Source organism: Microchirus variegatus (assembly GCF_963457635.1).
Source record: "Microchirus variegatus genome assembly, chromosome: 16".
NCBI classification, from domain to species: domain Eukaryota; kingdom Metazoa; phylum Chordata; class Actinopteri; order Pleuronectiformes; family Soleidae; genus Microchirus; species Microchirus variegatus.
Genome location: NC_139817.1, coordinates 25073960 through 25094065, shown reverse-complemented (window position 1 = coordinate 25094065; position 20106 = coordinate 25073960). Strand labels below are relative to the sequence as shown.

At 42.5% G+C, this 20106-nt stretch overlaps 2 protein-coding genes across 2 annotated transcripts in view; both read right to left on the bottom strand.

Moving 5' to 3' along the window:
* Positions 1–750: 750 nt before the first annotated feature.
* On the bottom strand, positions 751–7581 carry mapk12b (mitogen-activated protein kinase 12b; the record flags this gene model as incomplete). The annotated part of the gene is made up of 12 exons (XM_083902676.1): positions 751–815; positions 992–1165; positions 1261–1339; positions 2279–2358; positions 3653–3724; positions 3808–3922; positions 4020–4067; positions 5548–5577; positions 5667–5778; positions 5860–5918; positions 6023–6152; positions 7463–7581. 12 exons carry the CDS (start codon positions 7579–7581, stop codon positions 751–753), a joined length of 1083 nt encoding a protein of 360 aa, XP_083758802.1.
* Positions 7582–11412: 3831 nt separating this feature from the next.
* The window catches only part of mapk11 (mitogen-activated protein kinase 11), a gene marked incomplete at both ends in the record, with an annotated part of 10437 nt that continues 1743 nt past the window's right edge, over positions 11413–20106 (bottom strand). The window contains 11 exons of the mRNA XM_083903031.1: positions 11413–11486; positions 12239–12412; positions 12509–12587; positions 13173–13252; positions 13394–13465; positions 14247–14361; positions 14455–14502; positions 15268–15297; positions 15715–15826; positions 16019–16077; positions 16148–16277. Of these exons, the coding sequence (XP_083759157.1) occupies positions 11413–11486; positions 12239–12412; positions 12509–12587; positions 13173–13252; positions 13394–13465; positions 14247–14361; positions 14455–14502; positions 15268–15297; positions 15715–15826; positions 16019–16077; positions 16148–16277 (973 nt within the window). The remainder of the gene's footprint in view (positions 11487–12238; positions 12413–12508; positions 12588–13172; positions 13253–13393; positions 13466–14246; positions 14362–14454; positions 14503–15267; positions 15298–15714; positions 15827–16018; positions 16078–16147; positions 16278–20106) is intronic.

The following is a 20106-nucleotide window of genomic DNA, read 5'->3' as shown; positions in this document are numbered from 1 at the left end:
TCCTAATCTGTTTATGCCAGAAAATATCCTTAAAAGTACATACACACACACCGTCTCCTCTAATTACAGGTTTTAATATAAATTAAATAAATAGATTTACTGTACTGATGATGGATTGAGATCAGCTGATCCAGAGTCTGTGCCTCCACATCTACAGTTACAAACACTATTCTTTCAGATGGAGATGATCAATTTAAGCTTGGATTAAAAAGGCCTGGGTTTATTTAATGTGTCAGGTGTGTTGACACGTGTTCCTCTGAAGTAAAAACACCTGGATTATTTCAGACAAACTGCTCCAGTGAGTTTTATATAAAGGTTTGTATTCAGTCAGTTTCTCTGCTCCAACACACGTGATTCAAATGATCATCAACGCTCTGATTTAGATCAGCTGTGTGTGAACAGGTCACGGACTGAGGAACAGTGGTGTAGTAGCTGTTGTCCTCCAGGTGGAGGCGCTGTAGGAGCAGTGTAGGTTTAAACTTGGCACCTTTGAGTGGTCATCATCCAACCTGCCCTCCCACAATTCACCATATTGAATTCTTTTGTGACCTCACCCTCCTGATGAATACATGTCCATTATCATCTTAATAATCTAAGACAAAATACTCAAAAATAATTAGCAAATCTCATTTATTCAAAGCAAAAAGAAAACGATTACATCCATTACTTCTTTAAAAAGTCAACAAAAACAAGAAAGTATTATACAGTGTGTGTGTGTGTGTGTGTGTGTGTGTGTGTGTGTGTGCGCTCTTAAAGTGACGTCTCCTTGGAGTCCCTGTGCGGCCTGAAGGTCAGTATCTCTGTGAAAGTGTGACCTGTGCAGACACAAACAAGATAAATATCAGAATAAATCAGCTGATCTTAGCTTTCACTTTCACTTTAATCCTAAGCCAACAGTGCCCTCCTCTGGCAAACATTGTGCACTGCAATAACACACAACAACATCAAGTACTTTATGACCAAAGCAGTGAAACTTAAAACCCTCTCTTACGTTTCCACTGGTCCAGCTGCAGGTCGGTGTTGTCCATGGTCTGGTCGTAGGTCAGCGCCTCGGTCTCCTCCTCCATGTCTCTGAAGTCTCTGAAGAAAGGCAGGTCCAGAGCCTCCGAGGCGCTGACCCTCTGCTCAGGGTCCAGGAGCAGCATCTTCTCCAGGACGCACACGGCTGCAGAGCAAACGTCCACACACATCAACAGTTAACATGGCAGAAGTGAGGTGAGAGCGACTGACCCACAGCTGAATACAGAGAGCGTCACGTACCGTCTGAGCTCGCCTTGGAGAAGATGGAGTGTAAATCTTTTTTGGGCACTTTTGGTAAACTTCTCATGTAGTTTTTGGCCTGGTTAGAAAGAAAGAAACTGATTTATACCAAGAACAAACCAGAGAAGATAGTGTCCATTATTTAGACACTTATGGCCTGAACATGCAGAAACATACACAAACTGGATTGTACGCAAATCTGTGTTGATGCTGATCTACTAACAGGGCGCAATGAGGATAGCACCTCTCAGACGGGCAGAATAGCACTCGCAACCTATTTAGCGGTCTTGTGTTAATGAATATGCAATGTGGGGTAGTGCTTAGAGTCCAGTGAGTAAGAATTAGTGAGACGTGAACTCTCTCCAATCGTAAGCCCCATCAAATAAGTGTCAAATAATGACAACAACAACATTTTCAGTCTGACTGTACTCGCTCTACTTGCTCTGCTGTGACATGAAATCATATTTTAACCATTAAGAAAAATGGTCTGATGATCAGTTATATGAATGATCATGTGTGTGTGTGTGTGTTCTTGTACTTGAGGCTTACTGAGGACCAATGAGGGTTTTTAACCAACAAAGTGAGGTCATTTTTATGGCGTGAGGACATTTTGTCCGGTCCTCACTTTGTTCCCATTCAAATCACTTCCTTAAGTTTTAAACATGCTATACTCTTGTTTTTAACAATTTGGTACAAAAACCCTGTTTTCCAGCCCCGGTGTTTCACACACTTTTTGCTCTGGGGCTCCACCTGCAGACATTTCATGGTACTGCACCCAGTAGTTCTTTATAGATGTCATTCATGAAGTAGATATTTGTGATTGTGTTGATTTATAAAGAGGAAAATGCTGGTCCTCAGGGTTAGGGCTTCTGCCAGTGAACCGTCGTCAATGTTACACACTTGACATTTAAACGGTAGCAAAGTCAAAAGAGTAAAAGTTGCTCCGATGCTGCCGTACAGTCACTGTCTCACAGTCACTGTCTCACAGGCTTCAACATTCATTCATTCATCGTCTTACATCTTGACTTTGGAGCTTCACGACAAAGTCAGCAGTGGGAGTTCCTGTGATCTTCATGATTTCTCTGAGCTGGTCCAGGTCTGACAGTGAATACAGTTAAGTCAAATATTAGCGTTTCTATGGAGCGAGTGATGAACAGAAGGAGAAAGTAGAAATAAAACTCCTTCCTCTCGATGGGATGCAGTGTAATAATGTGATGCTTGCAATCAATCAAACCCTAAGAACCTCTGAGTTGGTATGACCTGGTAGATGATGGTAAACACTCTTCATAGCTCTGGCTTACCTTGGTCAATTAGGGTGATTGACAGCTCGTTTTAAACCTCTAAAGCGGTAGAATCAGACCCCGGTCTCCAAATGCACGTCAATCACTTCATTAGCGAGTCAAAAGGACATAAATGCATATGACGCATTTGTGCGGACATTCGCCTTTCTCTAATCAGAACGATCTAATGTCGCTCTGTAATGATCAATCAGACCGGGATTTGTTCCCAAAGCATGCTGGGAAGTGTAGTTCTTCATTAGAAGTGGTTTTGTTCCCGGTGGAAATATTTTGTTTTGATAAACAGCAAAGGTAAGACAACATTTCTGCTTGTATTTCTTGAAAGTCAGTTGTTGTTTTGCTCTTATTTTGGGGCTGGATCCATGAATCTTGGTCGTAGAGTGATAAAAATTGTACCGTTAGAATCTGTAGATTCTCCGCTGTCCGGTCGACACGTGTTTTTTTTTTGTTTACATAATCACGCTGAAAGTTAGATATGGTTTTATGAGGCTTTTGTCGCTGCGTCTGACGCTGCCCCCGTGAAGAAGAGGTTAAATACAGAACAACGCATTTCTTTGTGCCGTAAATTCAGTTGTGATTTTCTGCAAAAACAAAGAGATTAACAATGAAACGAGACAAAGCAAACGTCAACAAAGGCTCAACTTCACACTGCACTCAAATGGTGAAGTCTAGGGAAATGTATTATTCCATTATTAATCGATTGCTAAATTAATCCTCGGCTATTTTGATGGTCTGTTAACTGGTTTGAGAGAGAGTTTCAGATTTTTCAACTTCTTAAATGTGATTATTTTCTGATTTTCTTTGCTTCATATCACAAATAAATCATTCAAACTAAATGACTAACTAAATTATGAAAATAATCGTTAGCATTAACTTGCAGCCCGAGTGAATTCAGTCATTTATTCATTGAGCCGTAACCAAGAAATGTAATTAAAACCCTCTCCTGCTCAGAGAACACAGATGTAAACATGTCATCATTAGTTTTTATAATAACGAGGTCTATCTGACCTTTTATAATTAGACCTTCAGGTTTGGTATAGCCGGTACAGCTCAGTGGTTTAGTCCACAGACCTTGGTTAAAGGTTAAAGGATACGATCGCTTCCCTTGAAGAGCGGTTTTCCCAGCAGCATCTCTGCCATGATGCAGCCTGCAGACCAGATATCGACTGCAACACAGAGCAAACGTCAGCTTCTCTGTTAAATCCCTGTTGTTTCTACTCACTGAGTCATTAGACAACTGAGACTTTACCAGACTGAGTGTAGTGCATCCAGTTGAGGATGACCTCGGGCGCTCTGTACCAGCGCGTCACCACGTAGCCGGTCATTTCTGCGTCCGCCTGCCTCGCCAGGCCAAAGTCAAGGATCTGAATCAGGAGGAAAAAAAATGAGAAAATACTTCAAAACCTACGGTACGTACGTACTTCTAAAGATATACTGTAGTATTATAGTGAGTTGCAGTACCTTTAATTCACAGTCTGGGTTAATGGCTAAATTTCCAGGTTTAAGATCCTGTTTGAGACGAAGGAAACAACAGGATCAACAACACATGCATATATATATATATATATGTATATATATGTAATGTACATACATACTTGCAACATGCAAGGATAAATGGTCACACATTCCCAAATACTGAAAAATAAACCTAACATATATGCATTTTATGTACAAATCTGTAAATGGTTTTTTTTGCTTTGCTGTATTCGACTATTTAATAGTCTTAATAGTCTTAATATTTCCTTGTTGTTGCCCTTTAAGGACGTCATTCTTCACCGTTTCTGATATAAAATCTGAGGAAAACCCCACGATGAAAGGAAATATTCAGCTTTAGTGTGTCACGAAGCGGAGGTTATGTTAGTTTGGTTGGTGTTTTTAGTTAGGTTTGTCGGGGTTTTGTTACATCACTTCCTGTTTTATTTTGGTGATGGGTTTTCCGCTGTCTGTGTTCTCTGTCTTCACCGCGATTAGTAACCACTTGCACCTGGTGATCATTACCTCTGCACCTTTAAAAGCCTCACTCTCCCCTGGTCAGTGCGTCACCAATGTGTATTCAGAGAAGACCAAGTATTGAATCTAGATTTATTTTCTGTATTTTTGAGGAGGTTTTTTGAGTCTGTCTGCTCCCTCCCTGGGTTCTGTTTGGACCTATGGTCGCCATTTTTGGGATTTGCTCTTTTGGCAAATAAAATCCTGCAATGTTTTGAAACCAACATCTGTTTCTCTTGCATTTGAGTCCATGATCCTGACTCTGGTCCTGACATAGTGTTTGTTTGTTTTGTCACTTCTGTAATTTAAAGGTGCATTATGTAATAAATGATAAAATCCTCCTAATATGTCACAGAGACTCAGGAATAATGTTCATATAACAAACTGAACTCACCAACAACAACAGTACACACAAAATATTTGCATTAAATCATGTTTTGGCGTCATGTGGCGCCACCTACCGCCATCTATCATTGCAGTCAGTAGAGTCTCAGCTGCCGAGCAACCACGGGTTGCCATTTATGTCAGAAAATGAAACCTAAAAGACCTCTGTGTTTTGAATTTGGATGTAGTAACTGTTTTTGGCCACATTCTTACATATGGCGCCTTTAAGCTCTACCATCAAACAAGGTCTTCTGATATTGTGAGGGACACCTAGTGGCAGGAATGACACACTGCACATTTAATTCACTTGTTGATTTTAGCGTCAACACATCAAATTTAGACTATTTTTTAAAAACAATTTCTCCTCAAACTGCAAACTGAGGGTGAAATGAAGTGATGCTGCCGATACGTTTGAATCACAACTGCCAGCGTGTGGTGATGTGAGTGGAGAGAGACATCAGAACTAAAACATGCAATAACAAAAAGAGAGAGAGAGAGAGAGAGAGTAAAGGTCTCTTTTTGTGGGAATCCACATGAATGGGTTTGCATGTGAAAAAGAAGAAGAAGGCCCTTCCCCCCCCAGAGCTCATAGTCTGAAAGGTCAAAGGTCACAGACCCTGTGGATGATCCCTGCAGAGTGGATATACTGAGGAGAGAGAAGATAAGGAGAATATTAGAGCTCACAGAGACACAGATAAGATCAGACTGTTCTCGTGTTCAGGTCCAGACGTTTACCTTCAGTCCTCTCATCATCTGATAGACCAGGAACTGAACCCTGTCCTCAGATAACCGGTCCAGCTTCATCAGTTTGCCGAGGTCGGTGCCCATGAACGGCATCACCAGGTAACTGAGGAGGAGGAGGAGGGAACAGAAGTTTAGACGTCCATCTTCTCTGCTTTTACACCAAGTGAACAGAGGAGGAACTTACAAATCGCGGAGTCGGTCCAGTGAGATCTCAGCGGTGAAGACGTCCAGCAGCCCGATCACCTGCTCACAGCCGTCACAAAGGAAATGTGATAACAGTCTAAATATGCAGCGTCATTATTATTCATCATCATCGTCGTCGTCCCTCGTGAGAAGAGCGCTCTTACGTTTTCATGCTTCATGTGTTTGAGCAGTCGCAGCTCTCTGTACGCTCGTTTAGCAAAGAGTTTGGACTGGAACGGCCGCTGCAGCTTCTTGATGGCGACCTGAGTCGCAGAGCGCCGGTCCCACGCGGAACTGAAACGTACACAGCGGCCATTTTAAAACACTGTTTTATTCTTTGAAAAAAAGATCGTTAATGAGTTCACACAATGCTGATGAAGCCGATCGACTCTACATGTCACTGCGCTGCACACAGGACGTGCCTTGGCTGTGCTACACAAAGATTATGTTGCTCAAAAATAGCTTTTTTGTTTGTTCAGCGGTTCGATTGGATCTGCCCCCTGCGCTGCTGCTTTATACACAAGTCCTCCCTCAGTCAGGTCTGATATTATGATGGTAAATTTTGATGGTCATTCCGAGATACTTTTTGTTTTTTGAGAAAGATCCTTGTTCAGGGCGATGTCGACTATTATTGTGTTAAATTTCAAGTCGTTCCGAGATACTTTTTGTTTTTGAAAAGAAAGTCATGTCACTGTCAAAGTGTATCAGGGTAAATGGAAAATTTCCTGATTTTCAAAAATTCATTAAAATTATTCCGTAAGAGGTTACACAGCATTTAAATAATGTTCCCCGTAAACACGGCATCGTTTCAGAAAATATCTCGGATATAATAATAACAGAAATGGACACAGAATGAACCAGAAAGGGACAAAATAAAGAAAGAAAATGAAAGTTGTCTTTCTTTTTTTCTTCAAAAAGCGACTAACGACATAGCTAGCAACATTCGGACATGTCCGGCTAAAAGCAGGACATGCTATCGCGATAGCTAGTGTCTTTTTAAATTGACTTTTCTTACTTTTCATTGACAGTAGTTGTAACACTGTCAAACAATCTCCAAACACAAGACTAAAAGTGGCCCTAAAGTTACGCACGGCAGCTTTAAATAACTGGAGGAGTCAATCAGGAAATGCACATGTAGTTAATGTAGTTAATAAGACCTGTGACACTTTAAATGGATCATGTTATTAATCAGAGCCGAGAGAAACTGGAGCCGTTTGTGATTGAAGACAAAATAGTGGTGCATTCAATGCACTTATCTCAGGGAGCTTTGACTTCTAACAATGAGACCCCGGGGGGGGGGGGTCTTTTGTTTGCCCTCATCCACACCACACAAAGCAAAGAGAGGCCCTGCAGAGCCAGCTGTGCAGGGACCACTGACCCCGGTACAGCTGCGTGAGTGACCGTCACTGTTCCACTTCACCTGGGTAAAATAACGTCTGTGATGCTGAGTTTTTGGAGGAAATTAACTTTTAAAATGTCACGTGTTATTTCCACGCTGTATCTCCACACTTTGGTTATGTTTTGGTTGTGAAAGCAACCAAACAGTTGATTCAAGCACAATTCACTCCAGATTAGTTTCACTTTACTTCCACACTGTCACTCACCAAACTGTTCCATACGCTCCGGTCCCGATCTGCTTTAAGTCCCGGTACCGCTCCGGAACCTCCCACACAGTCCGGTTCACCTCCTGCCGGTAGAATCCCGTCCTGGAGCGCACAGCCATCACCTCCCGGGCGCACAGAGCTCAGGTCAGGATGAAGGTCCGCTCTTCTTCTGCAGGTCTGCGCCGCTCATGTGCAGAAAGATATGGTTTAAAGGGTCAGTTCTGACCGAAAATATGGTTTAAAGGGTCAGTTCTGACGCTCAGGAACAACAGTCCGACCCGGAGAGGAGAGTTTGGTCCGTGCGTAAAATTCCTCCAGATGGAGCAGCGACAGCCTGAGGGAGCAGGGGGTTTCACACACACACACACACACACACACACACACCCCCCCACACACACACACACACACACACTGTGGGCGTGTCCACAGTGTGGAGGAGAAAGAAAAGAAAACACCAAACAAACCATTGAAACCAAACATCTGGCCTCTCTCTCTATAGTATTATAATAAAGTATGGTATAATATAATATAATATAACATAATATAATATAGTATAGTATATTATAATATAGTATGGTATAATATAATATAATATAGTATATTATAATATAGTATAATATAATATAATATAGTATATTTTTTCTTTGTCAATTTGACCATGCATTTCTATACTATACTATATTATACTATATCACACTACACTACACTACACTACACTTTATACCATACAATAGTATACAATATTATATATATATATTTGTACTACACTACCCTTAATACTGCACTAAGTATACAACACTATTCTTGTAGATTATCTCAGGTGAATTCTGAGGTCAAAGTCTGACTCAGTCTTAAAAGCACGAGGAAAACCGGGCTTAAGATGATCGATGACTTAACTTATCTAATCCACAGGTTTATCTGAGACAGACTGTGATCAAGTTTTTCTTAATGAGCTTCATGTTGTGTTGAGAGGAAAATTAAACCTGGAGAAGTGGAGGAGGAAGACAGGAGCATGAAGGTTCTTACTCTGTACTCCTGATACTTGATACTCTGTGTATTAAAGGTCATTCTGTAGATAATAAATAACAAGAAACATAACAAACACACAGAAATGATGATGTTTATTCTCATCTTAACCTCACTGATAATGAAGGAGGAAACAATCTGACGTCACTGACTGTGGCTACAGCGGAATCATCAAGACACACAGTATACGTATACATTCAGTTTGCACTTATTCACATCCATCACATGTACAACATCCATATAAGCACACAACACGTCTACATTCAGAGCTCCAACTCAAGTCATTTTTCATCCAGTGATGGCAGGAAACAGAAGGCTGAACGCAGTACTTCAGTGAGTACGTTTACTGCAGAAATACTAAAGAATGATACTCTACTGTTTTTCTGAGGTAGAAATAATCAGATTGTCAGTGATGTTGTCTGTTTTCCCTCCATGAGGTTCTGGCTCTGCTTTGTTGTTGAACACCTAATCCAAGTCAGATTAATGAAGTTCAAATTACTGGTTATTATTGGACGTTTAGGTGGTTAAAAAAAGTGAATCGCTCCCAATTTCTACATCACAGAGATAAATAAATGTCCTTTAAATGTGACAGATGTTGGAATACAGAGCTTTTTGGCATGTTTTTGACTTTGGTCGTGTTTGGACTAGAAATCTGAACGATATTAGCGATAAACCAACTATAGTTCAGCCCCGTCTCCCATGGAGAAATGAATGGAGATGTAGATAAGACGGTTTCTGGATATTCTTTCTGTCGAATGGCTCGTTTGACAGGCTTCAGAATCACTAAATGAGCTGCTCCTTAAGCCAATAGAGAAAGTAGATGCTCGTCATTTGAAACTTCATCTACTGAACATTAAATAGACACTGTTTTGGTCAGATATGATAAAGAAACATCCGAATCCAACTGGTCGTGAGCAGCTCAGCATTAAAGTGACGTCTGCAGCCGCCTGGTGAACCAGATTCACGTCTGCCCCACATTTATAACCTGTTTATCTCCTTTAAAAAAACCTCTTGTTCTGTTGTTTCTTGCATAATCTGTTTCTGCCTCCACCAGGGTTTCTCACTCCTGGTCCTGAGGAGCCACTGTGCTGCAGGTTTGAGACGTTTCCCTGCTCAAACACACCTGATTCAAACGGTCATGGCTCGTCAGTCAGCTCTCGCTTATTTGACTCAGGTGTGTTGGAGCAGGGAAACGTCTAAAACCTGCAGCACAGTAAAGGAACCCTGGCCTAAACCTTCAGATGACTGTTACTGTCGGTGTTTCCGCTCTTGTTGTTATTATTCTAACTGACCTTCACTGTCACTGACTCTGTGTTTTTAACACAACCTGATTATTTTCACCTCAGTTAAAGTAGGTAATAATCTGTCTGTGCATTAAGATCAAGCTGCAAATACAAATAAAGGCGCTGATGACAATCTGGTGAGTTTCCTTTATGATGCTCAGGCATTAATGTATGAAAACTGAGAGGAAATAATAGAAAACCTCTTAAGTCCAGTCATTCTAGAGTGTGTAAACTGTTTCCCGCAGATATATGATTGTAAACTCAATATTCATGGCTGTCAAAGACACAACAGAGATGTAAACCTGATGCCAAAGCTCTGCTCAAAGTGTAAACACAGTCACTCTGTTCTCAGCTTTGGCTTAAAGCAGCTACCTTGCTAATTAATAGCACAGTTGGTGTTTTATTCTTCTGCAGACAAGAACAACAGCTTGTGTTTGTGTAGAAGTGATAGGTGGACACGATTCCTGCTGACGCCTCTGTCTCTGACCCTCGGTGCTTTAATACCAGTGCAGCAGATGCAGTAAGCAGACGTAGTGGTTATAGGAGAGTACCAGTTATATTCTGTAGTAATAGATTACACATTGACATCATGCAGGACAATGCAGGCTGTACGCAGCAAGCCTTTAAAACAGGGGTGTCAACGTCAGGTGACCTGGGGGCCAATGAACGTCTGGCGTGGTCAACAGGGGGCCGGCCTAGAGACCAAAAAGTGGGAAACCATGTGTCTAGCTCATTTACATAGGGTGCAAATCGCCAAAATGGACGGCAAAAATTAAAAAAGTCCGACTTCCTGTTGAGTTGAGGCCATGGTGGTGGAACTCAATTTATGCCAAAATTATAGGGCACTTCCTGTATCGGGGGCGAATGGTCGAAATTCGCCAAGGTTTGCCATGGTCATGCCGTTTTGAATCCGCAAAACCTTTTTCCGACAATTTTGCTAACATTGCTCCTAAGTAGATTTGCAGAAACGTACAAAGATACACAAATCGCCAAAATGGACGACAACAATTCAAAAAGGCCGACTTCCTGTTGAGTTGAGGCCATGGTGTTCACACCAAATTTCAGGAAATTTGACTTCCTGTATCGAGGCGAATGGGTTGCCATGGTCACACTGTTTTGAATTCGCAAAACCTTTGCTAACATTGCTAACAAACATATATTATTGTGTCACCTCACTGGCAGCTGAGCCTCAGCTACACACTGTGTTTAAAAGACGCTGAGGTCGTGTTTTCATTATAACGTGATATTAAGTGTAGGGCCGCATGTAAGCGATTGGCGGGCCGCATGTGGCCCCCGGGCCGGCAGTTTGACACCTGTGCTTTAAAACATGAACTCCACATATGAACGCAGTGACTCCTGAAGTGCTTTGGAAACTCTAGTGTGCATTTTTCTTCTTCTTCTTCACAGTTCACTTCCTCACACGAATCCCTGCATCGTCTGCGATCCCTGAACGAGCCGAAACACTTCCTCATTCTGCTCCGGCAGAGTAGAAACAAAGGAGGAGGTGAATGTGCACTGGAGAGATGTAAGACTTTCTTGTGGTTGTTGATCCTGTGGAGGTTCGTCCTTTCTCTGCTGCTCAGACAAACATGGTCACACTGAGCAGCTCCGTGAGTGTGTGGTCCTTCTCCTGGAGGAGGATCACTGCTCCACCTGAAGGCTGTCGCTTTTACTGCCGGGAGCTTTGAAGCTGCTCACTTCTTCAAACACCAACTCTACATGGAGACAAGTGAAGGAACCGAGGTCAATGTTAGGAGTTCAAATAATGTGTTGAAACTGTGAAAATAGCCTTTTATAATGTGTTTATTTAGGATTTAGTGGTTTGTGGTTACTCTAAAACGGTCACAACTAAGATGCAAACGCTGCAGAATTATCCACCATGACAACAGCTTCTTCAGGGACTCGGCGTTACCAGAGGCGCAGCTTGTGAACAGGCAGGGCAGGCAACTGTTTTGGGCCCCCGAGCCGATAGGGGGCCCCCGACACTCGGAGCCTGAGGGCTGTTTTTACTGAAATGTGCAGTGAGCAGCCGGAAGTTGGAAAATAAAGAGTATTATTTACAGTGTAATGCATATCTTTTTTACTCTGTTTATTTAGTTTTTTAAAAGCTATTTACAGTATTTTATTGTTCTATATATTTATATTATTTTATAATGTGGGTTCTTTACAGTGTAATGTATTTTTTTTACTAAGTTTATATAGTTTTTTAAAAGATATTTATTTACTATTTTCACATGCTTTTTAATTACAAGGTTTTCTTCATGTTATTTCATTCATTTTGGAAAAAAAAAATATTTTGAACTCATACATTTTTCGTTGGTGTCAGATTATTTATAACATAATGGTGATGAACACTGGTTGCAAGGAAGGGCCCCCTGGGAATTTTTGCTTAGGGGGCCCTACAGACTCTAGAATCGCCTCTGGGCGTCACTTTACGATATGACCTAAAACATCTCCTGTGCTTTACCTTTCCATTCCTCCAGGGTTCGGTCTTTGCTCTCCAGCGTCTGGTCGTACAGCGGCGCCTCCGGCTCGTCGTCCGGGTCGTGGTACTGTGCGAAGTAGGGGTGTGACAGAGCGTCGCAGGCGGAGATCCTACCGTCACAGTCCAGAACCAGCATGCGCTTCAGAAGATCGACGGCTAGAAAAGAAACAGGGTGTAAGAGCGATCAAAAGGATTACGACACACAGTATGAACAGCTTCTGTTGATAATCCACTGTGTGGCGCTGCACCCACCCAGTGGATTTGCTCCTCTGAAGATCTTCTCCAGGTCCTGCTGAGGCATGAAGGGCAGAGACTGGATGTACTTCTGTGCCTGTAAACACAAACCAGCAAAACAATAAATATTTGTCAAGTTATCGTGTTGACAAGGTTGAAAAGTGCCGGTTTTTGGCTATTTTTCAAGTTTCAAGTGCAGCTGTGACCTTGAAAAGTAGGTCAAGGTCACCCATCTTCAAACTTGTCCAAGATACTTGTAAGAAGCACGGACAGTGCCAGTTTGACACCGACATGTCGAATATTTGTCAAGTTATCACGTTGACAAGCTTGAAAAGTGCCGTTTACACAGTTCTCACATTTACCCGCAAAAAAACGCGTAAAAATTCACAAAAAATTCAAAAAAAAAACGCCTAGAGATATTCTCCCACTTAACAATCCTGCAAAATGTGAAGGACGTACGCGCACAGGAAGGTATTCATTTTAGTCCGGACGGACGGAACGGTGGGAACGCTATATGCTCCACGTCGCTGAGCATAAACATGGTTTTCATGACCCTCATTCCCTTTAAAGCAGTTTATTATCCTCTTCCAAAAGATCATTGAGAATGCACTTCAATTGTGGAGGATTGAAAAGTTTTGGAGACAAGATGGCTGCTGCCTGTGTTCGCTCTCCCCTTCCTTACATGTTCAGAGCAGATCTTCTTTAACAGCTCGGGTGTCGGCGTCCCAACCACCTCCATGATTCTCTTTAGCTGGTCGATATCTCAGAGAGGGTTGAGGAGTCAAGGAAACATCAGATCACTCAAAGACAACACAAACATTGATGCACCTCCCTCTCAGAAAGGCCTTGAATTGTGATGTAAATCTAAAAAAAGGGCGTTTTAAAGATGCTGATAGAGGATACAGTCAGTGCCAGGGAAAAGGACTTTCCCCTTCAGTAGCTCTCCCATGATGCACCCCACCGACCAAATATCAACTGGAACAGAGACCAACAGAGAGGTCGAGTTATTCATTTGATATTTAATGAGTGTCTTTGAATAATATACACTAACGTTCAGAAGTTTGGGTTCACTCAGAAATGTCCTTATTTTTGAAGGAAAAGCAGCTTTTTTTTCAATGAATACAACAGAAATACACTCTATACTTTGTTTGTGGTAAAAACGTCTGGTTTTTAATGGAATATGTACATAGGTGTATTTCCAGTGTTCTAATGGTATACACTCTTAGAAATAAAAAATGTTAAGTAGAACCATATAAGGTTCTTCGGATTGTCCTCATGGGAGAACCCTTTTTGGTTCCACCTGGAACCCTTTTAAAACCCTTTATTCAGGAAAGGGCTTTTAAATGGTTCTCTGGATCAAAATGGTTCTTACCATTAGTGTTACCAAGAACCCTTCGGGAAAGGGTTTTTCAGAAGCCAATGGTTCCAGGTAGAACCTCAGCCCTTGTAGAAGAACCCCTCTGGAACCCTTATTTCTAAGAGCGTCCGTTGTGTTTGCTAATGGCGTTAGAAAACCCTTGAAAACCCTTGTGCAATGATGTTAGCACAGCTGCTGCTTCTTTGACCAAAGGGCAAAATGATTATTTCTAATCTCGTCAATGTCTTGACTGTATTTTCTATTCATTTTGCAACTCTTTTGATGAATAAAAGTCGGACTTTTAATGGAAAAATTGCAGAGGTGAGCCCAAACTTTTGAACGACAGTGTATTTATGTGTAAAATAAGAATGAAGCAGGAAAAAGAAAAACATATGGTACCGTTCTGATTGTAGTGCATCCAGTTCAGCATGATCTCCGGCGCTCGATACCAGCGCGTTGCTACGTACCCGGTCATCTCATCGTCCGTCTGTCTGGCCAAGCCAAAGTCCAGAATCTGCACAACAGGTGTAGATTTGTACAGTTTTTCTAAGACACAAGGCTCATGCTGCAGGTTTACACAGTTCACTTCACTAAAGGTCAGTCTTACCCTCAGCTCACAGTCCTCGTTTACTGCAACATTACTTGGCTTCAGGTCCTGGAGACGCAGCAGTAAAGCATTGTGATTAAACATGTCATTTGTTTGTAGCTGTAGCTGAAAATACACTCACGTAGATTATACCTATGTTCCCCGGGTCCTATGTTCCCAGGGTCCTATGTTCCCCAGGTCCTATGTTCCCCGGGTCCTATGTTCCCAGAGTCAAATGTTCCCGTTCCCCGGGTCCTATACCCTGGGAACATAGGACCCGGGGAACATAGGACCCTGGGAACATAGGACCTGGGAACATAGGACCCTGGGAACATAGGACCCTGGGAACATAGGACCCTGGGGAACATAGGACCCTGGGCTCCCAGGGTCCTATGAACATAGGACCCTGGGAACATAGGACCCTGGGAACATAGGACCCGGGGAACATAGGACCCTGGGAACATAGGACCCTGGGAACATAGGAACATATGTCCTATGTTCCCCGGGTCCCATGTTCCCAGGGTCTGTTTCCCGGGTCCTATGTTCCCCGGGTCCTATGTCCTATGTTCCCCGGGTCCTATGTTCCCCAAAACCTTTGTTCCCAGGTTTGATTTTCTACTCCGGTAACACTGGTGGTACACACACACATACAGTTTACAGTACATCCTATCACTGAGAAACTCCTGTAATAAACAGAGTAAATACTGGTTGTGTGTTAAAGGGTTAACAAAGATTGACTCCTTTATTTCTTCTTCTTTGAATCAGGAAATTGCTGCAACAACGTCTTGAACTTGATGTTGAAACTGACGAGAAGAGAAAAGAGGATGCACTCACTCTGTGGATGAGTCCGGCTGAATGGATGTACTGTTAGAAACATGAGAGAGAGCAGACTCAGCATCACTGTATGTGTCCACCTGGATTCATGCAACAGAGATTTGTGGTTTCTGAATCCTGGCAAACACGTTTGCCGACAGTCTTTGTTCACACCCAGCACGGCGTACTGCAGCGAGTCACCACAGGGGGTGGTGTGGAGTGAGGAAACTCCATAACTGAGTCTCAATGAGGTGCAGAAAAACAAAATATCAACGGCCAACTGCACAGAATCTGCAGCTGAAGTGTGTGAAATATTATCAAATAATAATCAATATGCAATGGTAGAGTCAAACAACATGCAGTTTGAGCTCACCCACATTGCAGGGAAAACTGTTTGCATTCTAAATGTGCACCATGTAGCATTTAGCATGACCTGCAGCACACACACATCACAATGAGGTGAATTACCTTGAGTCCGCGGAGGAGCTGGTAGATTAAGAACTGTACGTGCTCGTCCGACAGCCGCTGGAATTTGACGATGTTGTTGAGGTCTGCGCCCATCAGGTTAGTCACCAGGTAGCTGCAAGAAGGATAGAGGGATGCATAAGTGGGGAAGAGGGATGGAGGGATGGGGGGGTGTAAATGGTGACATTGCCGTGGCAACCGTCAGACGTCTCTACGAGCCTCACATCCCCTGGATCGCTTCTACCACCAACCGTGCCCTTTAATGGACATGTGTAGGATGTAGTAAAGGGATATAAACAAATCCTACAGTTCATTGAAGTCCTCTAATGTTGCAGCAGGTGTGAAGACGTCCAGCAGCCCGATGACCTACAGAGACAAAGAGCTGATCAATACCAGAGAGGAACCACATGGAGTATTTTGTATCTGCAGCACTAACATTCTCGTGTTTCATGTGCTTGAGCAGCCGGAGTTCCCGGTACGAGCGACGGCTGTGGATCAGAGACTGAAACGGCCGGGAAAGTTTCTTCACCGCGACCTTCTGCCTGGAGACCACGTCGTACGCTGAACTGGAGAGAGAGAGGGAACGCAAAAAGGAGATGAACCTTAAAGACTTTAGGGAACGTACATCACCAAACCATCGTTATAGTTCACATTAACCAGAGACATTATTGTGATACACTGATGACAGACGGCACCAGCAGCTCTACGACCCTCACATGGAGGATAAAGCAGTGGATAATGGATGATGGAATAAACTATGATGGAATAACAAAGTATAGAATGTTTCTTTTTGAAGTAGTTTGTGACACAAACATAAAACAACTGTTATACATTTATTAGAGAAAATTGATTAGTCCAAAGACCATTAGCTTAGCTTAGCATTGAGACTGAAAACAGGTGGAAACAGCGACTGTTTCTGTCTTTAAAAAAACAAATGCTATTGCTTTTCACGCTCACTACATCAATGACACTGTCAAAAAGTTGTCAAAATACAGAAGAAAAAGGGTCCTATGTTCCCCAGTCATGAACAGCGGAGAACATAGGACCCTTTTTCTAAAAAAGGGGAACTTAGGTACGACCCCCCTCAAATGCCAAAATCTTTAGGTGACACAATAATATATGTTTGTTAGCAATGTTAGCAAAGGTGTACAAACGTTTTGTGGATTCAAAACAGTGTGACCATGGCAACCCATTCCCCCCCGATACAGGAAGTCAAATTTCCTGAAACTTGGTGTGAAGACCATGGCCTCAACTCAACAGGAAGTCGGCCTTTTTGAATTTTGGCATCCATTTTGGCGATTTGCACCCTATGTAAATGAGCTAGACACATAGAGAACTTTTTGGTCTCTAGGCCGGCCCCCTATTAACCACACTATACATTCATTGGCCCGCCAGGTCACCGGACTTTGACACCCCTGAGCTAGCTGGTTGCTAAATGAGTCGACTTAATGATTTGACCAAAGTGAAGAAGCACAGCACCACTTTATTCACTCACATTTCGTTCCAGCTGGTGATAAAAGAGAGTTGAACTACAAACAGACAAAGTGACAGAGGAGGAAGTGAACACAGAGATGGAGAGAGTGAAAGAGGATGTGGTGGAAGACGAGAAGTGAGGAGGACGACAGATATTGTTCAACAGCCCTCACAGCTCCTGATGCTGACTGTGTCCTTTATTATTATAACACAGAAACATACGATCATCACAGAGAGGAACAGACCAACAGGAAGGAAACGTTCACGCGTAACAAATTGAGAAATGTCATCGAGCAAGAAGAAGAAGAAGAAGAAGTGAAATAGTGAGTGAAAAGAGCGGATATTTAGATTTAGATGAGTAACAGAAATACTGATCTACTGTGTTCCAGGATCAGAACCTCATCTTCACTACATCTTCATCTAATGTCACCGTACCAGTGTCTGAAGTGTACTGTGAGGAAGAGGATGATGATGAGAGAACATCTTCCTCGAGCACCTTCTCACATTAGCGAGAAGGTGCTCAATATGTTCTTAGATGGTTCTTGGTATAAAATGTGACGCAATCACAAATATTTGCAATTTCAGCAGCAGATTTGAGCGGCAGTTTTACGGAAGCGTATTGCATTCACTTGATAAAAAAAAACAAAAAAGACCTCCTGTTTTTCTCAGTAATTAATTTTCGGGGGGCCCACGGTTGGTGCAGTGGTTAGCACTCTTGCCTTTGCAGCAAGAAGACCCGAGTTCCTGGGTTCAAGCCCCGTTTGGAACAACTTCGGAACAAGGGCCTTTCTGCAAGGAGTTTGCATGTTCTCCCCGTGTGTGCGTGGGTTTTCTCCGGGTTCTCCGGCTTCCTCCCACAGTCCAAAAACATGCGATATGGGGATTAGGTGAATTGGTCACTCTGAATTGACCGTAGGTGTGAGTGTGTGAATGGTTGTTTGTCTCTATATGTGGCCCTGTGATGGACTGGTGAACTGTCCAGGGTGTACCCCGCCTATTGCCCAATGTCTGCTGAGATAGGCACAGCACCCCCCGTGACCCTCTGGTGGAGGATGAAGCGGTAGATAATGGATGGATGGATTAATTTTCGGTTTGATTTTTTGAATAATTTTTTTTCAGTTTTTCGGATTAATTTTTTTCTCCAAAAAAATAATAAAAAATTGACAGAAAAACAGAAAATATAAATTACTCCGAAAAACAGAAAAAAAATTAATCCGAAAAACAGAAGAAAAAAATTGACAGAAAAACAGAAAAAAAGTTATTCAAAAAATCAAACCGAAAATTAATTACTGAGAAAAACAGGAGTTTTTTTTTGTTGTTGTTGTTTTCAAGTGAATGCAATAGGCTTCCGTACAGTTTCCTGTTTTGTCCTGTTTTGCTAACTTCACAGTCAGTGTTCCTGCATTGATCACATGCATCAGAGTAAAGTGCACTCTTGCATGCTTTGGTTCATCCGCGTGGCTGATGATCTGCTCACAGTCCGGATGTCTCCTCTGGTCTTCAGCCAGTTTCCACCATCTCCTCCATCTGACATCAAACAGGCATCAGTGCCTCACACACACACACACACACACACACGCATGCATCGATTTCTCTCCACTGTTTTTGCCTCAGTATTTTTGGATGGATCCAGTTTCAAGACAGCACTAATATCAAATGTGAGACGGTTCATTTGTCTCAACTTGATGCTTTATTTACACACAGAGTGACTTTTTCAGCTAGTTATTATACACTCAAATCAAAAGTCCATTAGCACATGAATCCATATCTGTAATTAACATCATTACATTTATTCATATTTTGGTCTAATTATCTACTAAAATCACTTGTTCTGTGTGATAAATAGAATGTGTTCTAGATTACAGTCATTTTTGTTACAGAAACAATGTAGGGTTATGTGTTCGCTGCGTCCTTCATCTAAAAACAGGCTCTGTCAAGCAGTACTATCAGACCTGACTGAGGGAGCGCTTGTGTGTATGCAGCAGCAGTGCAGGGGTGGGCGGGGACAGAAAGTGTTTATCTCTCAAACTGATTTGCCGGACGCGTCTTTGTGTTTTCAGTCGTTCTCTGCTGCCTAGCGACACAGTCGTGTGGAGCATTTGAATGAACTGTAAATGCTGTTTTTCTCATAATTAAAAGTTAACGCGCTGCAGCTTTAAGTGACTTGAACGACTGCTTATTTAAATAGAAGATGTTTTAATGGAGCGATAGGCTGTTCCAGTGCCACACAAAGGTCTTTGGTCACCTTCAAGCTCTCAGATTATCTTTAAGTTGCGTTGCTCGTCTATCGTACCACAGTTTGTGTGAAGCACCACACGACAGCATCACATAAACTGACTTTGTGCCAGAAGTGATTTGGTGAACATCTCAAGAAGAAGCTAGAACCCCCACACCATGAAACCACACACACACACACACACACAGATGTCACACTCTAGCGCCCCCATCCCCCAGCTCATTTACTGACCATGAGAAAGTCCGCGACAATGGCTTCAGGATCAGGGTGAACAATGCAGGGCTGGAGCTGGGTGATGTGTGGAGGAATGTCTTTTGTCTGCGTGGATCATTTCAGATAGAGTCTTCACCACAGAGGGAGTTCACCAGGGCCAGGATTCACCGTTTTATGATGCTCAGATTTCCATTTTATCATCAGCTGCTTCTTTTCAAGATTGCAAATGAACGAGCTTAACTTTTAGTACAAGCGTAACTTTTAGTAAAAACATCTTCGTTATTCTGCTGTTTGTTCTTCTTGAAGAGAAACACTGAACAGTGCATGTACCCTGTGTCTGAAAATGGCCTCTGTGAGGGAGCGTTTGTGTGTATGCAGCAGCAGCACCGCATCTTCAAACTGCAGAAGGAGCAGGTGATCCAGATTCTGCTCTGTGTATATACTCTTGTGTTGGTCCGAGCGAAGCATTAAAG